Below are 22,501 nucleotides of genomic sequence, written 5' to 3'. Positions count from 1 at the left end.
CCTTACTTTTTTTAGGACACTACGGGCAATTTAGCATGGCCAATCCACCTAACCCACACATCTTTGGACTGTGGGAGGAAACCGGAGCACCCGGAGGAAACCCACGCACACAGGGGGAGGACATGCAGACTCCACACAGACAGTGACCCAGCCGGGAATCGAACCTGGGACCCTGGAGCTGTGAAGCATTTATGCTAACCACCATGCTACCCTGCTGTTATAGGGTGGATACGTGGGTTTGGGTAGGGTGATCATTGCTCGGCACAACATCGAGGGCCGAAGGGCCTGTTCTGTGCTGTACTGTTCTATATTTTAAAAAATTTTTAAAAATCTTGCCCCACCAAAGCCACAGGCTCATCAAACATTTTGCTGTCAGGTGCAGATGGGTACGTAAGGCTTCTTTACCCAAAATGTATGTGTGCCACACGTGGTTAGCAAAATGACCACCTGCCGTTCACTTTTGGTGATGTTATTCGCCCGGAAGTAGTAACGCATCTGTTGTGCATACTAGTTCCAACTCTCCATCACAGCATCAAAGACATCCAAATGTCCATATAGAGGCATAGTGCAACAGCAAAAAAAAATAAACTTCCAACCTGCATCCAACAAAAGTCCAAGGAGGTGGCTTCAACAGCATAGACAGCTATCGAACTTTAACCCTTGTTGCCAGTTTTGTAAGGGCCACGAAGAATCCAGCACAAGTTTGGAGATTCAAACAGAAAGTAATTTTATTTACAACAGCAGCAGTGGTACACCACTGCTTCCTACTCTAGCCAGTGCCACACTGGCCAACTCTATTTATGTAGGTGTAACTGCTAATGATTTCCTAGACCCCGTCATTGGGGGAGCTCATACTCCACCTGAGTAACTCATACTCAGGTATTGGAGTGCAAACTGTCTCTGAGCTCCAGCTGCTTCTGGCTATAGCCCTGCTCCCTGACATGGTGTGTTATTCTGTATGCTGGCTGCCTTTTCTGGACTTTGAAGCCCAGACTATGGCAAGGGTGAATGGTGCTACAACAGTTGGATGGAGGAGAAGTTACTTGCAGGGGAAAGAGAGGATGGAGTTGCCTGCCTGCAGTTGCCACACCTGGGACTTGTACTTGTTACTGGCTATCTTTCTGCTTACCCCTTACCGGCTGTGAGTGGAGCATTGGGTGGATTTTGGTTAGCTCGCTACTGAGTTGAAAGTGGAGAAGAGAGAGCGGACTCATTTTTGCAGTTTTGGACTGGATGGTGTCTGGAGACCAAATGCCAGAACTGTGAGGGCAGTAGGGTGGTGGCACAATTGACTATGTGTACTGTTTGAACTGATGTTGGTTTTCTTTTATTGTTGGGAGATTATATGGTTATTATTGTATTTTTGTTGTGCATTGTTATTTTGGACCTAGCGGCTTGGTGCTCGCCAGTTGTGGCCCTCCTGATTCTGTGCACTCGGGGTTGAGTGGTCCTTCCTGGTGCTAGTGAGGGGGGAGGGTGTTTACTCTCTCGCTCCTCAACTGCCTCTGCTTGTCCTTTTCCGGTGAATTGAGCTGCTTGCGGGCGTCTCTTCACCAATATGGGGCTATTGCTGCAGCCAGGGGAGGGAAGCATGCACTGGCTTGAATGCTGGAGGCTTTGCTTTGTACTTAATTGTTGAGTTTCTTGTGGTTGCTCTGTATTTTGGTGTGTTTCTTTGCTATTTTGCCATGCCCCGTTTTGGTATACCCTTTTCTGGTGGTCTGTGCTGCTCATTTGGGTGCCTTTCCACTGACGTGGGGCTGCCGTGAGGGCAGGGCATCAGTGTGACTTTTCCCGGTGGTCTGTGCTGCTCATTTCAGCGCCTTTCCACCGATGTGGGGCCATCATTGGGGAGGGAGGGACAGAAGTGGCCCTATGCTGGCTTTGCAGCTGGTGATTAGGAGATGGTTTGCATGTAGTGGGATTCATTGGATGTCGCCAGGTCCTCTAAATCTCCCATAATTGAGGCCTTGGGTATTAAAATTGGTTGCCTGCTTCGGTGCAGGCAGTCAAATCATATCTCAGCTACCTGAATGCTCCCTGTTTATTTCATGGTATCCCACATCCAAGCTTGCTACCACTGGGTCAGGACAATTAAGCTATATATTTCTCGCCGAGAAAGATAAAATATCAGAATTAAGATTGATTTCTATAACCCCCACAAGGACCATTGGGAACCAATCTTTGATTTCCCTGTGGTGGAATATGAGCTCCCTAGGCAGGAGGCCTACCCTTGGGGCTCATTCAGGCCATGGATAAAACAGGCCAACTCAGGGCCTGGCCAGACCTATCCCCCCAGCAAGGTCTGCACTGGGAGTGAGATGCTGCGCTAAGCATGTAATTGTAAATATGTAAATAAATTCACCTTAGTTCACTACAGCTTCCTTTTGACTTATATCAATATAATTTTGTTTGTTTCATTATTGTAGGTGTTTGGAAAGATTGCCATGCTTGATACTACTCATATCAACAGGAACAACAATTTTCAAACCTTTCCACAGGCTGTCCTGTTGCTCTTCAGGTTTGTAAAACACCTATATTTCTAACATTGTCACTCAGTTTCTATGTCCAATAAATACGCAAGTTAATGTGATAATGTGATTGATGCTTTTATTTCAGATACTCTGGAACACTACCTCTGTATATATATGAGAAAACCCTGAAGCATATGCACAGTAGGGCAACCTCTTGACTTCAATTTGCAATGTGCAAATACAATACAAATTTTTAAAAATCATGAAAACATGAGTTTGAAATTAACATTGCAGAACCAGAAACCTGGATTTTGCTAGCTGTTCGTGACTATTGCCCTCCACTGTAACAGATTTCTCTTTTCTCCTTTCTTGCAGTTGTGCCCCTTTTTAATGTATTCTTTCCTCTGCTGCTTATTTTCACCAGGCTGTCCAGTCTCTGTGGCCAAAAAGATGGACAAAAGACCTACTGCACACTTAATAAGGTGCACAAGAGTGACTGACCAATTACTCTTTCTCCATGTTTCCCCATTCCTTCCTAATTAAGAAGCAACCAGATGCTATTGGACCTTGCTCCCAATTCATCTCTGCCACACTGTGCTTGACAGTCCTCACTGGATATTATTTACCACTGCACATTTCTCTTCTTTCTTTTATTGCCACTCCTTGGTGCTGAACATACAGCTAGTATCAATTCAAACCGGCTGAGTTAAACAAAGAGGGTTAGGTGTATGACTGGCAATTTGAATATTAGGGAAAGAATGACAGTACGGAGATAAAACCCCCAAATGCTGCTCATAAGACCATAAGACATACGAGCAGAATTAGGCCACTTAGCTCATCGAGTCTGCTCCGCCATTCAATCATGGTTGATATTTTTCTCATCCCCATTCTGCTGCCTTCTCCCCATAACCACTGAACCCCTTATTAATCAAAAACCTGTTTTAAAGACACTAAGTGATTTGGCCTCCACAGCCTTCTGTGGCAAAGAGTTCCACAGATTCACCACCCTCTGGCTGATGAAATTCCTCCTCATCTCTGTTTTAAAGGATCGTCCCTTTAGTCTGAGATTGTGTCCTCTGCTTCTAGTTTTTCCTACAAGTGGAAACATTCTCTCCACGTCCACTCTGTCCAGGCCACGCAGTATACTGTAAGATTCAATAGGATCCACCCTCATCCTTCGAGTAGTCCAGACCTAGTGTGTCCTCAACCGTTCCTCATACGACAAGCTCTTCATTCCAGGGATCATTCTTGTGAACCTCCTCTGGACCTTTTCCAAGGCCAGCACATTCTTCCTGAGATACGGGGCCCAAAACAGCTCACAATACTCCAAATGGGGTCTGACCAGAGCCTTAGATGGCCTCAGAAGTACATCCCTGGTCTTGTATTCTAGCCCTCTCGACATGAATGCTAACATTGCATTTGCCTTCCTTACTGCCGACTGAACCTGCACGTTAACCTTAAGAGAATCTTGAACAAGGACTCCCAAGTCCCTTTGTGTTTCTGATTTCCTAAGCATCTTCCCATTTAGAAACTAGTCAATGCCTCCATTTCTCCTTCCAAAGTGCATAACCTAACACTTTTCCACATTGCATTCCATCTGCCTCTTCTTTGCCCACTCTCCTAGCTTGTCCAAGTCCTTCTGAAACCCGCTGCTTCCTCAATACTACCTGTCCCTCTACAGATCTTTGTATCATCTGCAAACTTAGCAACCGTGCCTTCAGTTTCTTCCTCCAGATCATTAATGTATACTATGAAACGTTCTGGTCCCAGCACTGACCCCTCAGGTACACCACTAGTCAACGGCTGCCCCTTTATCCCCACTCTCTGCCTTCTGCCAGTCAGCCAATTCTCTATCCATGCCAGGATCTTACCCTCAACACCATGGGCTCTAACTTATTTAACAGTCTCCTATGCGGTACCTTGCCAAAGGCCTTCTAGAAATCTAAATAAATCACGTCCTCTGGTTCTCCTTTGTCTAACTTCTTTGTTACTTCCTCAAAGAACTCTGACAGATTTGTCAGACATGACCTCCCCTTGACGAAGCCGTGCTGACTCAGTCCTATTTTATCATGCACTTATCATGAGCTGCAGTTGACTCTTTCTGCTCTGATTTAAGCCTTCAATCATTACTTCAAAGCTTAACTTCCAGAATTTTCTCCTTGCTAGTCTCCCTACCTTCAATAATATAGATGTCCATAATCCCATGGCCTTTGTATAGCGTAAAATCCAACATTCAAAGAACAGTAAAGGACAGAACAGGCCCTTCAGCCCTCCAAGCCTGCGCCGATCACGATGCCTGCCTAAGCTAAAACCTTCTGCACTTTCAGGGTCTGTATACTTCTATTCCCAAACTATTCATGTATTCATCAACATGCCTCTCGAACATTGCTATCATATCTGCTTCCACCACCTCCCCTGGCAGCGTGTTCCAGGCACTCACCATCTTCTGTGTAAAAGAATTCGTCTGACACCAGTCTAATTCTCGGTCTTTTCTCATTTCACCCCATCAATGGCTATCCTTCAGCCGTACCACCCATGGAACTCCCACCTGTTATAAAAATACTCCTTAAGGCTATCTTTGACCATGTAATCATGCCCTTCCCTAACCTTGTTAATCCCTCTCTTTCTTCTTATGGTTCTTACTTGGTGTTCAACTGTCTGTGCAGAAACAGGACATGCAGTGTCATAAAATCAGGCTCCAACAGTGCAATTCGGAGCCTAATTTAAAATTGATTGCTGCTGCATGGATTTCCCAATGGTCAGGAAATCGAGAAGGAGTGGCAAGCACAGCTGGTTCCACAGTACGTCAGTACTTCTTGTGAGTTAGGAGGCAACCCTGCCCCCCAGGGAAGTCTTTGTCACCCACCCACCCAGAACTGATTCTGACTACAACCTCTGGGTGTGATCTATCGGCTTCACTGCACCCGACCCGGGATGTGACGAGGCTGGTAAATCTCACAAGAGGCCTCTTGAGGTCTTATAGAATCATAGAATGTACAGTGCAGAAGGAGGCCATTCGGCCGAGTGAGTCTGCATTGGCCCTTGGAATTAGCACCTTACTTAAGCCTATCCTCCACCCTATCCCCATAACCCAGTAACCCCGCCTAAACGTTTGGACACTAAGGGCAATTTAGCATGGCGAATCCACCTAACCTGCACATCTTTGGACTGTGGGAAGAAACCAGAGCACCTGGAGGAAACCCAAGCAGATATGGAGAGAAAGTGCAAACAGTCATCTGAGGCCAGAATTGAACCAGGGTCCCTGGAGTTATGAGGCAGCAGTGCTAACCACTGTGCCACCGTGCAAGGCATTGCGATCTGGACCCCATTGTATTGGATTTGTTTATTGTCACGTGTACTGAGGTATTGAAAAATATTGTCCTCCATACAGTTCAGACAGACATTGAGGTCGGGACCCAGATTTGCAAATTCAAGTGAGTAGATAGTCTCACTTGAATATGTCTATGCTGGATCTACTGAGTGCCCGGGACCTGATGGCCTCGCCTCGGAAACCCCGAGGGGGCACCATTTAGCACTGGTTTTCACAAAGATGGACCAGGCATACCAGCATTTGTGTGTGGGGAGGTCTCCCAGGCGATCGGTGCCCCTGGGTGGTAGGGCTCTGGGCAGGGTGGTACCCTAGCACCCCTGTGCCATCTGGGCACTGGGGCACTGGCAACCTGCCAATTCCACCTGGGCACTCTGGCAGTGCCACCCCGATCAATCTGTGCCACTGAATTTCCCTCCCAGCTGCTGGCAACTTGGTGACTGCTGGATGGAAAATGGCTGGTGGGTAAGAAGGAGTCCCATTTAATATGCTTGCTATTTGTCTGTCCCATAACTGAAAAGAGCATAGGTAAGGTAGATGTCACATTGGAGGGAAGTTTACAAAATGCCAATGGCAAAATATGTGCACATTTGTTGTAGATAGTAAATTATGAGCCTTTATCAGATGAATACCTGAAATAGGCAAGTTGTCTTATGAGGAAAGATTAGACAGACTAGAATTGAATCCACTGGAGTTTTGAAGAGTAAGAGATGACTTAATTCAAATATCTTGGACAGGATTCTCCAGTCACCGAAGCCACAATCACATTCGGCGATTTGCCGGAGAATCCCTGTTTTCACCGAAATCAGGGGCTGCGCCACTTTCGCGATGCTCCGCCCTCTCCAAAGCAGCATTCTCTAGGAATGCGCCGTATCGACGGCCTCAGGATGTTGCCGACGGCCCACCCCCTGATGCTCTGCCCCCAACCGGCTGAGTTCCCGACGCCGTGGGTCTCTCATGGTCTTACCTGTCAGGAATTCGGTATGGTGGCTGCGGACTCAGTCCAGTACCACCACAGTCGGGGAATGGCTGATCCGCAGGCAGGTGGGACTTTGGCAGGGGCTGGGGGCACTGGTGAGATGTGGCCCGGGCTCACGGGCCGGCCAAAGTAGGGGCACTATTTTGCTGTACGGGTCCGCGTGCGGCCGGCACAATGTTGCATGGCGTGCCCGCTGCAGGCCACGGACCCGGCAATTCTCCAGGCCGTATCGGCAGCTAGAGCCAGATGCTCTACGCTGCCTTCCTACTAGCTCCCAGCCAAATGGAGGTTCGGTGGCTGTTTTGCGCCAAATTTTCGGTCGTAAAAGGCCACTGTTCCCACACCAGCGTCAGGTCATAGCTTGAGAATCAGAGAATCCAGCCCATAAGATCCTGAGAGGTCTCGTCAGACAGGATTGTTCGGGGAAAGGCTGTTTCCTCTTTTGGGAGATCTGGAACTGGGGGATAAAGTTTCCAGAGTTTGCCCATTTAAAACAGATGGTGCGAAATGTTTTCTCTCAGATTGGAACTCTCCTGAAAAGGTGATGGAAGTAGAGTCTTTGAATATTTTTAAGGCAGAATTGGACAGTTTTTTGGTAAGCAAGAGGGTGATAGGTTATTGTTGTAGGTGGGATGCAGATGTGAGGTTACAATCAGATCAGCCATGATCTTATTAAATGGTGGAGAAGGCTCGAGGAGCTGAATGGTCTACTCCTGCTTCTTGTTCGTATGTTTGTGTGTAAATTGAAAAATCGGTCTTGCGTATGCGTGATGCATTCCAAGCATTAAAGTTGTAATCACCAGGGACTCGCACACAATAGATCAGCCAGTTAAAAAGGAAAAATTCTACCTTACTCAGCTGCAGTTAATACTTAGGATGCAATTTTATCTGAACAAATACACATAGAGTGGGGAGGCTGGGTCAGGAATCCTTTGTTATTATCGGTGGGCTTTGCCATGGCTCTTTAACTTAGCCACAGCATCAGCATCCCGTTTCAGGATTTCCCGATCAATTGCAGATTGTAGATGATGCACATTCTGACATTGAAGGCTCTATATTTGAAAGCACCATGCAGGGATTGGAATTTCTGCAAGAAACCTTGCTTATGAAGCATATTGAAGGTAATAACATGGAAGGAAGGGAGATATTGTTAACTCTGAGTGAGAAGAGACCAGGTATGCAACCTAAACAAGTGTTGCTGGAGGTAGCGGAGGCTTTGAGCAATAGGAGTGCAGTGCTCAGGATCTGGATTCAGTGTCAGAAAAGGTTGAATTATTATTCATTAGATTAGGCAAGCTGAGTGCCATACCACTTTCAAGAAGCATCCTTCACTGTCTATCTTCCAGGATTCTCCTGCACAGCACTCTTCTGACCAATCCAACTTGCAGTTTGACATATCCCTTTCTCTCCAAGCATCTCCATCAGAACAACCAACGCTCATTAACTCTTATATTGTTGCCATCTCACATCTATCTCATACAGTCAGCCTCCTGAAATATTATTATCCCAACCTCAGCAAACATCCCACTTTTCATACTTCACAACACTCTACCTTCTCACTTTACAGAAGAGAGCACACATTTGCAGGGAGAAGCTGAGAACCAGAGGTGGACTTCAGCCATAGCCACCCTGAATGCATTTTAGAAAGACACCTTTAAAATTGGCAGGGTAGAACATGTATTAGTTGTTGGCAATAGAGGGATGGGATAGCCCATAGGTACAATGTGATTGATATTAAATTTGTACTCTTTCCCCATATCAGCACCAACTTATGTCTTATTCCCCACAGGTCCTTCAAGCATGATAGAGGAGATGTTATGGTGGAGTAAGACGAGGAGTCCTCAGATGAGGGCAAACATTTGGAAAATGCGCATTCTCTAAGAGCACAGATAGGCTCACCTCCTGGGCACTGACATGGAGATAGTTAGGTTGTAACATGATGACAAGCACATAATTTATGGCGGGAGCAGATATTGAGACAGAGACTGCAGTGGAGAGACTCAATTGGAGAGTTCAGGACACTTCCGTTCTGCTCAGCTAGATGTAGATATTAAGCCTTGGGAGTCATCCACAGAGAAGTTGTGGAGAAGCAACTGGAAATGTGGGTGCTTCTGTTCGCATTTCCAGAGGCTGCAAGCACTTTTGCAGAGATATTGGAGGAGTCTCTCTTTAGCATGCCATGATATCTCAGCTATTTCTACTGATGTTCACGTCCATGATAAGAGTGAGCTCTGTGTGCATTCTGACCCAAATCTATGGCCCATATACACTTGTCTGTCACTTCACACAGGATGGAGTGAAGCCTCACTGACATGCAAGAAAGGGTTTTCCATCTGTTGGCTGGCAGGGAAGTGCAGTGGCTGTGTGAAAGAAGATAGAAAAAGTGCACCTTGTACTTCCACTTCTCATCGCTTGCCACCATCTTCCACCTGCAGCAGAGTCGCACATAGTGCCTATTATTCCGATTACCAAATCTGCTCATGGACAGGTGTATTTTGGGCCATTTTCTGGTGGGACCCTTACTCAATCCAAAATACAGGCATCTCAGCTATCACAGCAGGGGAGGGAGCTGGTACCACTCTGTAAGGCAATATTAAAACATTCCTGTATGACCCCTTCTCTGGGAACCATGGTGAGTGACTACAGGCCCCCTGGCCACATGTTTTTTCTTCCTACTTCTTTCTCCACCGCAAAGGAGGATAACTGTCATTCTGCACCTTACTCTTCCTACAACTCATTCCTCTCTGCACAATATTCAGCACCATTTGCGACTCCTCAGATAATGAAGCAATCCATGTCCAAATTCAGCAAGACCTGGACAATATCCAGGCTTGGGCTGACAAGTGGCAAGTTACATTCGCACCACACAAGTGTCAGGCAATGACCATCTCCTACAAGAGAAGATCCAACCATCATCCCTTGACATTCAATGGCATTACCATCACTGAATCCCCACAATCAACATCCTAGGGGTTACCATTGATCAGAAACTGAACTTGACTAGCCACATTAATGCTGTGGCTAACAGGGCAGGTCAAAGGCTAGGAATCCTACAGCGAGTAACTCACCTCCTGAACCCCCCCAAAGCCTGTCAACCATCTACAAGCCACGAATCAGGAGTGTAATGGAATACTCTCCACTTGCCTGGATGAGTGCAGCTCTAACAACACTCAAGACGCACGACACTATCCAGGACAAAGCAGCCTGCTTGACTGCTCCTCCTTCCACAAACATTCAAACCCTCCAACACGGATGAACAGTAGCAGCCTTGCATACCATCTACAAAATGCACTGCAATAACTCACCAAGGTTCCTTAGATAGCACCTTCCAAACCCACGACCACTACCATCTGGAAGGACAAGAACAGATACCTGGGATCCCCACCGCCTGGAGGTTCCTCTCTAAGTCACTCACTACCATGACTTGGAAATATATCGCCGTTCCTTCGCTGTCGCTGTGACAAAATCCTGGAACTCCCTCCCTAACAGCACAGTGGGTGTACTTACACCTGAAGGATTGCAACGGTTCAAGGAGGCAACTCACCACCACCTTCTGAAGGGCAACTAGGGATGGGCAATAAATGCTGGTCGAACCAGCGATGCCCACATCCCGTAAATTGATTTTTTTTTTTAATTTAATAAAAGACCTTGAAATTTATAAAATTCTGACATGGCTGAACAGACTGGATGCAGGGATGTTGTTTCCTCTGGCTGAAGTTCGAGATCAAGGGGTCACAGTCTCAGGATACGGGTAAGTCAATTTAGGACTGAAATCATGAGAAACATCTTCTCCAAGAGGATGGTGAATCTGTGGAAGTCTCTACCATAAAAGGCAGTGGAGGCCAAGTCACTAAGTATATTGAAGAAGAAAATAGATAGATTTCTAAAAGTGTCACAGGATATGGTGAGAGTGTAGGAGTATGACATTCAGATAGAGGATCAGCCCTTATCATATTGAATCGTGGAGCAAGCTTGAATGGCCAAGTGGCTTACTCCTCTGCTCCTATTTTATGTTTTTGCCCCAAGGACCTGGCAGCAGAGTCACAAGAGGTCTAATGATCAAGGTCAATGAATGTACCTTACGTGACATGCCATATAATAATCATCATATCCACTCCGTCCCCAATCTATGCTGCTGATGGATGCATTGCATCCATGTTACTCACCCAGCAGCAGTCCCCCATACTCAGCACTCATGTCTAACATCCAGCTACTCCACCTCACCCTCACATACATTCTAATGATGTCAGCCGCACAGCCACCTCTTCCTGCATTCACATATCTCCAGCTATTCAGGGGCTGTTTAGCACAGGGCTAAATCGCTGGCTTTGAAAGCAGACCAAGGCAAGCCAACAGCACGGTTCAATTCCTGTAACAGCTTCACCGAACAGGCGCCAGAACGTGGCTACTAGGGGCTTTTCACAGTAACTTCATTTAAAGCCTACTTGTGACAAGATCGATTTTCATTTCATTTCATTTTCAGACACATCACTCAAACACTCTACACAATCAATGACATTCTTGCTCCTCTTTTGCAGGGAAAGGTGGCACACAATAGTAGAGAGAAAAGCAGAACGAGTGGAAGATAAGGATCCTCCTGAGCTTGTGGAGGAGATGATTCTCTGCATCATAGGACCAGCTACAATAGAGCTTGTGTGACATCCACGCAGCTAAAAACATAGAGGATATTCCTGCCTTGTGCCCTTGCTCAACTCTGAGCCTACCCTCATTCTGTTATCTGACAAGCTACTTATGGGACGATCATAACCTCATTCTCTCACCCCAACCATCCTTTTTATGATTTTCTGCTTTGAAACACCCGAATTGCCACTAGCCCAGCCACTTCCAGGAGAGAGAGAAGTAACACCACAATACTGATGAAGAGGCTGCATCATTTGATCTAACACTTATAGCCATCACACTAGATACTGACACTGCATGTAATTTAGAGATTAGTATTGAATATGTGGTGAGTCACTGAGCACAAGTCGGCCACAACCTGTTGGTTGAAAGGACGGTTGAACTGGGGAGAAAGGATGGTTCCTGTGCCAACTCACCAGAGGCAAGGCTGTCAGTGTGTTCTGTGCCAACTCACCAGAGGGCAAGGTTGCCAGTGTGTTCTGCTACAGGGGACTAAGATGAGGACTTTGATGGGGGCAACATACAGGAAGACATGGAATCCAACTCCAACATGACTGAGAGCATCACATAGATCTTGCCTTCTCTGCAGTCTCTGCTCCAGCCCCCTGTCATACTGCAGATCCAGAGGTACTGCAAATTCACCCCTTTTCACACCCCAATTAGGATTACACCTGCAGCCTACACCCCACCCAACTGGAAACCAAGCATGTCGATATGGCCAGTTTACAGGCAAGGAACCCGGCTTTTATCTTTCTCACATTGTACCCTCACCACCACCACCCAGCCGCTCCCAGCAGGTCAAGAAAGTCAAAGTTTTCCCAGAGAAAGCAAGAAGATAAACGCAATGGTTAGTGCGGTTCAGCAGCGTTATATGTTTAACTTTATCAACACAATCTTTCACATAGTTAATTAATTTGAGAGAGGAATAGGAGTTCCAATCATGACCAGTCCTGAACTTGATAGTATCCCATTTACTGGTGATGGATCGTCACTGGCACCAAATCTGTGGATGGGCTCATGTCTAGCTTTTTGGTCAGACTGGTCCAAATTAGGATTTGAGTAAAAGTTAGAAAGTGTTTGGGAGAAATCTCCACATAACAGGAAAAAAATGAATCTCATAATCTGATGTAATGTTGCATGTGATGTTGGGGGTGGTGAATTCAATTCATGGCCTGGTATTCTGTCAGATCCCTTTGCAATCTGGTATTCTAGGGATTCCCATCCACATCTTTGAAAAACAACCAGCAATACATCTGACCTCAGTGTGAATCTTTGCAAACAAACTTCATTAATTCACAATACATTTTAATTAATAACAAATAAATCTAGAAATATGAAGATTATTGTGTGGCAGGCAACACAGTAGCAAAGATTCTGGTGACAAACAAATGGCAACATGTGAGCCCCTCAGATATATTATAAGCTTATAAATAATCCAAAACAGAAACCATCTGAACACCTGAATTACAGACTATCCTTTAATTAATCACATTAATTACATTATTACTTAATATAGGATCTATCTGAACTTCTAAATTAGATTAAAGCCATTAATCCAATTCAGTACTTTCTGTTTATTTCATTGTATCAAAGTGAATTATTGCTCAACTTTATGTACTGCCTGGGAAAATTTTCTTTACAAATTCCTTGTATGTCTGTCAGGCGTTTAAGAATGTTAAAAGCATGTGAAAAAGAAGAGAAAACCAGTAGTATTAGAATTAGAATAAGACCAGAATATTAGAATTATACTATTAGTGTATTAAAATCCCATAAAAAGTTAAATTGCTGTTCCTAATTTGTTCTAATACAAAATTCTTCCTTAACTACAAATGAATGAAAACCAAGAATCGCCTTACTATTTGACTTCTGTCATTGTTTCAATTTAATCATACACTAGCAAATATCTAGCAATAATCCAAGTTGATTTTCTTTCTGGTTTTTCCATCCTGTTATTGTGTGAAGCCTAGCTCTTACATCTTTACCACTCTGGCAATGTGCTGTACAGTTACACTGCAGCCTCATCTTACACATGATCCAATATGTCTTTTTTGGATTGTTTTGTCAGTTCTTCATGCCAGTAAAGCATTCCATTACAGAGATTAGGTGGAGGAAATGTTGACAAGACCATAAAAGTAAACAGAAATGTATCTCCTAAGATCAGTGTTTTTCAAAAAAAAATTCCGGGGATCCATTTTTACCAACCTGCCAACCTTTTGGATCCACACTGGTCGACCTTCGCGACCCATGCCACCCAAACTTCGTGACCCACCATTTTCATTTACCTTTAATGTGATAGGTGAGCCTACTTGGTCCTCATGATCTCACTTGCTTTGTCATTCAATGTTACATTTCTGTATGGGTTGTTCATCAAAGGTCCTGGAGACCACACCAACACTGCTTTATCGTGTTGTGGATTCTCCTGAACAGCTCACACCACCACTGCTTTATCCTGCTGTTGAATCTCCTGAGCCACTCTCTCCAGCAGGTTTAGCTTTGAGATCCTGGCCTATTCGTGTCTCTTGCCCTCTCTTTCTTATTACAAAATGATCCATTTTAAATTTTACCCTCCTGTTGCTTGTTTGCTGCTGACAAAATAGAAGAAACACAATCGCGCCCAGAGCACATGATGTCAGTGTTCAGGATGCGTGCCTTGCCCTCTGCCGCTTCAGGCAAGAAGACAGTATTGAATTTTTTAAAAATCTTCTCCTGGGTCAGCAGGATGATGTCAGGAGGAGGCGGTGTTTCTCGCTGAACACTGATGAGTGGGCACGCAAGCGCAGCGCGCCCGCACTCTGAAAGCCGGTTACGGCCATCATTTTTAAAAGCCAGCTACTGCGGCCATTGCGCATTAATTCCCACGATCGGGAACACCACTTTGGATGGCATCGCGACCCTCCCGACACCAGCACGATCTCGAATTTGAAAATGACTGTCCTAAGACATTCAGAGAATGACATTTTAAGTATATTAACTAAGGCTCTTTCAAGTCAATTTCTATTCTATTTCCTCAAGCCAGATTGCACCCTATTACATCTGGCCTGAAACCTTTTTATTACTTCAACATCTAATGATGAAAAGTTCAAATCAACATACGCTACTCCAATTGTGGGCTTTTTCTTATTTGAGGTGCTCTTCAATATCAGCAGCATGGTTACTGACCTTCAGCACAGTTGCTATATTCAGTGCAGTTGCTAGGAACAGACAAACTATAACATGAATACTAGAATTCAACAAACTGCAGTATGGTTATAAGAAATTAATAAACTGTAGCATGGTTACTAGGGATCAATACTATGATTACTCAGATGAATAAACTGGAGCATGGTTTCCGGGCATAAGTAAACTGTTGCCCGGGATGAATAAAATGTAGTTTGGTATACAAATAAACAACCAAGAGAGAGCTACACACCAATTTAGAGGCTGAATAAGAGAGAGAATGTTGAACATTGACTGAGGTTCTTTTACTGAATCCAGAGGAGATACATTAAAAATTTGTGTTCGGGTTAGCACTGCGGCCTCACGGCGCCGCGGTCCCAGGTTCGATCCCGGCTCTGGGTCACTGTCCGTGTGGAGTTTGCACATTCTCCCCATGTTTTCGTGGGTTTCGCCCCACAACCCAAAGATGTACAGGCTAAGTGAATCGGCCACGCTAAATTGACCCTTAATTTGAAAAAATGAATTGGATACTCTAAATTTAAAAAAAAACATTGTATTCAATTTGTGTGTCTTATTTTGTGGAGCAGTTGAGTGCCTGGTGAGATTTTTGATCAAGTAATGTTGCACATCATTAGGCTCATAAGCTTTTTTTAAAAATAATTTTTATTGAAAAATTTTGAATTTATACAACAACATCGAACCATAATAAAATACCAACAATAACAATGATAGCAATCATAAACATTCGCCCCTCCTCAATGAACAACACAACATATTAACAACAACTTAAATTAACACAATGTTAAGTTACGTAACCGTAGAGAAAAAAAAATAGAAACTATAATAAGGAACTTACCCTTACCCCCCCCGGCACGGGTTGCTGCTGCTATTGACCAAGATACCTATCTTTGAGTCAGGAAGTCCAGAAAAGGCTGCCACCGTTTATAGAACCCTTGTATTGATCCTCTCAGGGCAAATTTGACCCTCTCCAATTTTATAAATCCCGCCATGTCACTGATCCAGGTCTCCACACTTGGGGGCCTCGCATCCTTCCATTGTAGCAAGATCCTCCGCCTGGCTATTAGGGACGCAAAGGCCAGGACACCGGCCTCTTTTGCCTCCTGCACTCCCGGCTCCACCGCAACTCCACAAATCGCGAGTCCCCACCCTGGTTTGACCCTGGATCCAACCACCCTCGACACCGTCCCCGCCATCCCCTTCCAGAATTCTTCCAGTGCCGGGCATGCCCAGAACATATGGGCATGATTCACTGGACTCCCCGAACACCTGGTGCACCTGTCCTCACCCCCAAAGAACCTACTCATCCTAGTCCCGGACATGTGGGCCCGGTGCAGCACCTTAAAGTGGATGAGACTAAGCCTCGCACATGAAGAGGAAGAGTTGACTCTCTCCAAGGCATCCGCCCAAGTCCCGTCCTCTATCTGCTCCCCAAGTTCCCCCTCCCATTTAGCCTTCAGCTCCTCCACTGACTACTCCTCCACCTCCTGCATTACCTTATAAATGTCAGACACCTTCCCCTCTCCGACCCACACCCCCAAAAGCACTCTGTCCATCGCCCCCCGCGAGGGCAGCAAAGGGAACTCCTCTACCTGTCGCCTAGCAAACGCCTTTACCTGCAAGTATCTGAACATGTTCCCTTGGGGGAGCCCAAATTTATCTTCCAGTTCTCCCAGGCCCGCAAACCTCCCGCCAATAAACAGGTCCCTCAATTTACTGATGCCCACCCTTTGCCACCCCCTAAATCCCCCATCATTGTTCCCCGGGATGAACCGATGATTTCCACCCAATGGAGCCATCATCGAGCCCCCTGTTTCCCCCCTATGCCGTCTCCACTGTCCCCAGATTCTTAGGGTCGCCGCCACTACCGGGCTCGTGGTATACCTGTTAGGAGAGAGCGGCAACGGCGCCATTGTCAAGGCACCCAGGCTCGTACCTCTACATGACGCCATCTCCATTCTTTTCCACGCCACCCCCCCCCCCCCCAATCACCCATTTACGCACCATTGACATTGACACATTGGCTGCCCAATAGTACCCCAAAAGGTTGGGCAGCGCCAGCCCGCCTCTATCCCTCCCTCGCTCCAGGAAAACCCTCTTCACTCTCGGAGTCCCATGTGCCCACACAAAGCTCAAAATACTGCTAGTCACTCTCCTAAAGAAGGCCCTGGGGATGAAGATGGCCAGGCACTGAAAGAGGAACAAGAACCTCGGAAGCACCGTCATTTTGACGGACTGCACCCTCCCCGCCAACGACAATGGCAGCATGTCCCACCTCTTGAACTCCTCCTCCATCTGATCCACAAGCCTGGTGAAATTATGCTTGTGAAGAGTCCCCCAGTCCCTGGTCACCTGCACCCCCAGGTACCTAAAACTCTCCCCTGCCCTCCTAAGCGGGAGTCTACCAATTCCTTCCTCCTGGTCTCCAGGGTGCACCACAAACACCTCACTCTTGCCTAAATTTAGTTTATAGCCTGAAAAGGTCCCAAACTCAGCTATCAGCTCCATCACCCCCGGCATCCCGCCCACCGGGTCCGCCACATACAGTAACAGGTCATCGGCATACAACGACACCCTATGTTCCTCCCAACCTCGCACCAAACCTCTCCACCTCCCTGAATCCCTCAATGCCATCGCCAACGGCTCGATTGCCAATGCAAACAACAAGGGGGACAGGGGGCAACCCTGCCTGGTCCCTCGGTAAAGCCGGAAGTACTCCGACCTCCTCCCATTCGTGGCCACACACGCCATCGGGGCCTCATATAGCATCCTCACCCATCTAATAAACTCTTCACCAAATCCAAACCTCCCCAACACCTCCCATAAGTACCCCCACTCCACTCTATCGAAGGCCTTCTCTGCATCCAGCGCCACCACTATCTCAGCCTCCCCCTCAATCGCCGGCATCATGATGACATTCAACAATCTCTGCACATTCGTGTTCAGCTGCCTTCCCTTCACAAACCCTGTCTGGTCCTCGTGTACAACCCCTGGCACACAGTCCTCTATCCTGGTGGCCAGGATTTTTGCCAGCACCTTGGCATCCACATTGAGGAGAGATATGGGCCTGTATGAACCACACTGCTGGGGGTCCTTGTCCCTCTTTAAGATTAACGAAATCAGCGCCCACGACATCGTCGGGGGCAAAGTCCCCCCTTCCCACGCTTTATTAAGTGTCCGCACCAGCAAGGGGCCCACTAGGTCCACAAACTTTTTATAAAATTCCACCGGGAACCCATCCGGCCCCGGCGCCTTCCCTGACTGCATCTGCCCGATCCCCTTAACTAGCTCGTCCAGCTCAATCGGCGCTCCCAACCCCTCCACCTGCTCCTCCTGCACCTTCGGGAAAGAAAGCCCGTCGAGGAACCTCTCCATTCCCCTCCTCTCCACCGTTGGCTCCAACCGGTACAGTTCCCCGTAAAAGTCCTTGAAGACCTCATTCACCTCTACCCCCTTCCGCACCACATTCCCACTCTTGTCTCTCACTCCAGCAATTTCCTTAGCCGCATCCCGCTTGCGGAGCTGATGAGCCAGCATCCTACTCGCCTTTTCACCATGTTCGTACACTGCCCCTTGTGCCTTCCTCCACTGTGCCTCAGCTTTTCTAGTGGTCAGCAAATCAAATTTAGCCTGTTGGCTGCACCTCTCCCCCAACAGTCCCTCCTCTGGTGCCTCTGCGTACCTCCTGTCTACCTCCAGCATCTTTCCCACCAGTCTATCCCTCTCACTCCTCTCGCTCCTCTCCCTGTGTGCCCGGATGGCTATCAGCTCCCCACGAATCACTGCCTTCAGGGCTTCCCAGACCATCCCCACCTGGACCTCCCCCGTATCATTCACCTCGAGGTACCCCTCAATACTTGCCCGGACCCTCCTACACACCTCCTCCTCCGCCAACAACCCCACATCCAACCGCCACAAAGGGCGCTGGTCCCGCACCTCCCCCATCTCCAACTCTATCCAATGCGGAGCGTGGTCGGAGATTGCAATGGCCTCCTCCACTCTTGGAATCAGTCCCCTACTCATCACGAAGAAGTCTATCCAAGAATAGACCCTATGTACGTGGGAGAAGAAAGAGTACTCCCGTGCCCTCGGCCTCACAAACCTCCATGGATCCACCCCTCCCATCTGGTCCATAAACCCTCTCAGTACCTTGGCCGCCGCCGGCCTCCTACCCGTCCTAGAGCTGGACCGATTGCCAATGCAAACAACAAGGAGGACAGGGGGCAACCGCATGTTCCCCCCATAATCAGACCTCCCGCCTCTAGATTCGGGACCCGTTCCAGCATACGCCTCATAAAGCCCACATCATCCCAATTTGGGGCATACACACTAGCAAGTACCACCTTCTCTCCTTGTAGCCTGCCCCTAACCATAAAATACCTACCCCCCTTATCCGCCACCACCTCAGATGCCTCAAACGACACTTTTTCCCACCAGAATCGCCACTCCCCGGTTCTTCACATCCAACCCAGAGTGGAAAACCTGCCCCACCCACCCCTTCCTCAGATGGACCTGGTCCGCCACCTTCAGGTGGGTCTCCTGAAGCATTGCCACATCTGCCTTTAGCCCCCTCAGATGAGCAAGTACCCTCGACCGCTTCACCGGCCCATTCAATCCTCTCACATTCCAGGTGACCAACCGGATCAGAGGGCGTCCCGCCCCCCTCCCCCGTTGACTAGCCATCGCCCGTCGCCTGCCCGCCCCAGGCCAGCACCCCCGCCCGACCCAGTCCCCACAGCGACAACACCTCACCTCTGTCCCCCCCGGCCCCCACCAGCTCCTTCCTGACCCTGCCAGCAGCAACCTGGTATTCCCCTCCCCCCCCACCCCGCCCCAAGGCTAGGAACCCTCCTAGCCGCGAACCATCCTCCATTGTACTTCCGTGGGTCAGCTAACTTCTGCTGACCCCGGAAACTCCCGCCACTACTCTGTGGGCTCCCTCCAGCTCCAGGGGCAGATGGAAAGATCTGGCCCCCACTAGCGAGTTCAGCATCGTAGCCACATAGGTTGTCATATCCGACCCCTCCAGCCCCTCCGCAAGGCCCAAGATCCTCAGATTTTTCCACCTCATGCGGTGATCAAGTTCCTCGAAGCGGTCCTGCCACTTCTTGTGGAGTGCCTCGTGCCCCTCCACCTTACTCACGAGGGCCACGGCCTCCTCCCGCCGGGGCTGGTTTAGCTCACTCAGCTAAACGCTGGCTTTTAAAGCAGACCAAGGCAGGCCAGCAGCACGGTTCGATTCCCGTACCAGCCTCCCCGGACAGGCGCATAAAATGTGGCGACTAGGGGCTTTTCACAGTAACTTCATTGAAGTGTACTCGTGACAATAAGCGATTTTCATTTCATTCCTCTCGTTCAGTGGCCTGCATCTGCAACGCCTTGATGGCAGCACCCTGGGTCGTCTGAATCTCCGAGAGCCTTTTGTTCGTTTCCTGCAGAGAGCTCAGTACCTCAGCCTTGAAATCTGCAAAACAGTGCAGGAGGGCAGCTTGTTGCTCCTGGGCCCACAGCCTTCACTCCTCTGGAGCTCCGCCGGCCGCCATCTTGGATTCCTTCCCCCGTTTTTTCTGGGGAGCTGCTGCCGTTTTTTCCCCCTTTCCACTCCGAGTTCGAGTCATGAAATGCGGAGAAAGTCGATCAGCACACCTTCTCCTACCGGGAGACGTCGAAAAAAATTCCGTTTTGGGCTCTAAAAAGAGCCGAAAAGTCAGTTTGAAACGGGAGCTCCCAAATGTGCGGCTTCCTACGTCATCGCCGCCACCGGAAGTCCTGTCGGCTCATAAGTTAACTTGACATTGCAACAATTGGTTGTAATACTAAATTACTGGGTGTACCTTATGTATAAAAATCTTTGATCCATTGCACACCCAGAATGAGAGAGAAGATCCTGAGTTTAGGACCAGGAGATCGTGTGAAAGGCTTATTGTCTGCCAAGGAAGGGTTCAAAGCTCATGATTTTCCAGTTGTCCATTCAGCAAGAAATATTTGGTCTCCTGGGAGAGAGGAAATGGTCTGTTTGGAATCAAGTTAGTTCCTAGATGGGAATGGGAGATTTAAGCGAATGACACTCAATAGTCCAGTAAACACAGTCAGTCAGATCTTGTGCACTGTAATTTCTATGAAATTGTATGATCTCTTCTGCACCCTGGCATGCCGATATAGTCCAACCTGATCATTCATACATGCATTTTGGCTGCTGCTCCAGATCTAAACCCATTACTTCTATCTCATTTTCCTTTTGGTGCTTCCGGGACTCTTCTCTTCTGTTTCCTCCCACTTCAGTTATTGAATTGTTCCTTTTATCAGTTATCTTCTGTGTACTTTTCCCCCCCAACACCACAATTCTATCCTCCTCCCGCCCCACCCACCCTGCTGTGTCCTAATTCTTACCCCAATCCATCATTACTTTTCTGCCTTCCCCTCTCATGCCATTGTTCAGGCTCGGATAAGCTCATAGCTACCCTATATGCCTCACTATGTATTTTTTAAAGGGCCCATTGAGACACCCATTACTTATTTTTAGGAACAGCAACCTGAACTCCCCATTATTCTATTTCCCAACCTTCCCGCCCAACGCATCCACTGGATAGTAACTTCTCCAAACTCCTTACTGTACTATTTATTCCACCCACTATTGCTACCACATTAACAATCACTAATCTTCTCTGCATTTCCTTTTGAATGTCCATTTTCTCGTGAACAAAGTCCTTGTAATTGACAGCTTTATTGTACGTGACCATATTGACATTTTGGCTTTCATTAAAATGTGCCTTTGCGGGGGGGGGGGGGGGGGGGGGGGGGGCGCTAATCATGTTCATATGTTTTGGTCCTGTCCAAAGCTAGAGGATTACTGGAAGAAGGTTTTTAGGGTAATTTCTAAACTGGTGCATGTGAAACTGGACTCGGGGGCCCCCGTGTGGCCATATTCGGGGTGTCAGACCAGCCAGGGTTGGAAACGGGTGCGGAGGCAGATGTTGTAGCCTTCGCTTCGTTGATCGCCTGAAGGCGGATTCTGTTGTGCTGGAGAGCAACCATGTGCCCTGGCGTGGCGGGGGGACTTGTTGGAATTCTTAACTCTTGAGAAGGTTAAGTTTAAACTGAGGGGAAGGATGGAGGGGTTCTACAATTCATGGGCATTATTCATCATGCACTTTCAAGAACTAGATAACATCGAACATTAGGTGTGTGGGGGGGGGGGGGGGGGGGTGGGATGGTTGGGTGGAGGGGGGTGGTATGTGTTGATGGTGACTATGGGTGATTCCTGATTCCTTTTTGTCATTTATTTATGTGAACATGCGGGCTAATGTTTGGGGTTTGGTGGGAGGATGGGATCGTTGTTATTGATATGGGGATTGACACATTTGTTGCTGATTATTGTTTGTTGTTGGTGGGTGTAAATTCGGGAGAAATGTGAAAAAGGAGAATAAAAAATATTTTTTAAAAACTAAACTGTGCCTTACCATTTCCCTTAATGAAACAACCAGGCTTGACCAAATTTTCCATCACCATCTCCTCCCGATAAAGGCTTTGAAAGTGTTTTTGCCTCCCAGTGGGATCCTCCAGTCTGCTGGTAGTGCACCCATGCCTGCGGGTTTCCCAATGACGTGGGGTACCCACAATGGGAAACCCCATTGGTCAGTTGCGGGAACGGAAAATCCTGCTGCCAGTGGGGGCGTGCCAAGCCAGAAAACGGGACTGGCGCACCGGAGAATCCCACTGTCTTACGGTTCGAATCTCTCCAGTTAGGTTTTTATCCCTCCCGTTGGTGAGGTGGATTTGCCATGCTAAATTGCCCCGTGGTGTTCAAAGTTAGGTGGGGCTATGGGGATAGGGCGGAAGAATAGTCCTAAGTAGGGTCTTCTTTCGGAGAGTCGGTGCAGACTCGATGGACCAAATGGCCTCCTG

General features: G+C 47.6%; 1 protein-coding gene across 4 annotated transcripts in view; it reads left to right on the top strand.

Moving 5' to 3' along the window:
* The window catches only part of cacna1c (calcium channel, voltage-dependent, L type, alpha 1C subunit), a 1,225,933-nt gene that overhangs the window by 1,059,934 nt on the left and 143,498 nt on the right, over window positions 1-22,501 (top strand). For all 4 annotated transcript variants that reach the window (XM_038780480.1, XM_038780479.1, XM_038780478.1 and 1 more), the window contains one exon: window positions 2,430-2,521. In XM_038780480.1, coding sequence (XP_038636408.1) covers window positions 2,430-2,521 — 92 coding nt within the window. The remainder of the gene's footprint in view (window positions 1-2,429; window positions 2,522-22,501) is intronic.

The sequence above is a fragment of the Scyliorhinus canicula genome, chromosome 20, assembly GCF_902713615.1.
Source record: "Scyliorhinus canicula chromosome 20, sScyCan1.1, whole genome shotgun sequence".
NCBI lineage: Eukaryota > Metazoa > Chordata > Chondrichthyes > Carcharhiniformes > Scyliorhinidae > Scyliorhinus > Scyliorhinus canicula.
The sequence above is the reverse complement of the archived record's forward strand: the minus strand, read 5'-3'. Positions and strand labels throughout refer to the sequence as shown.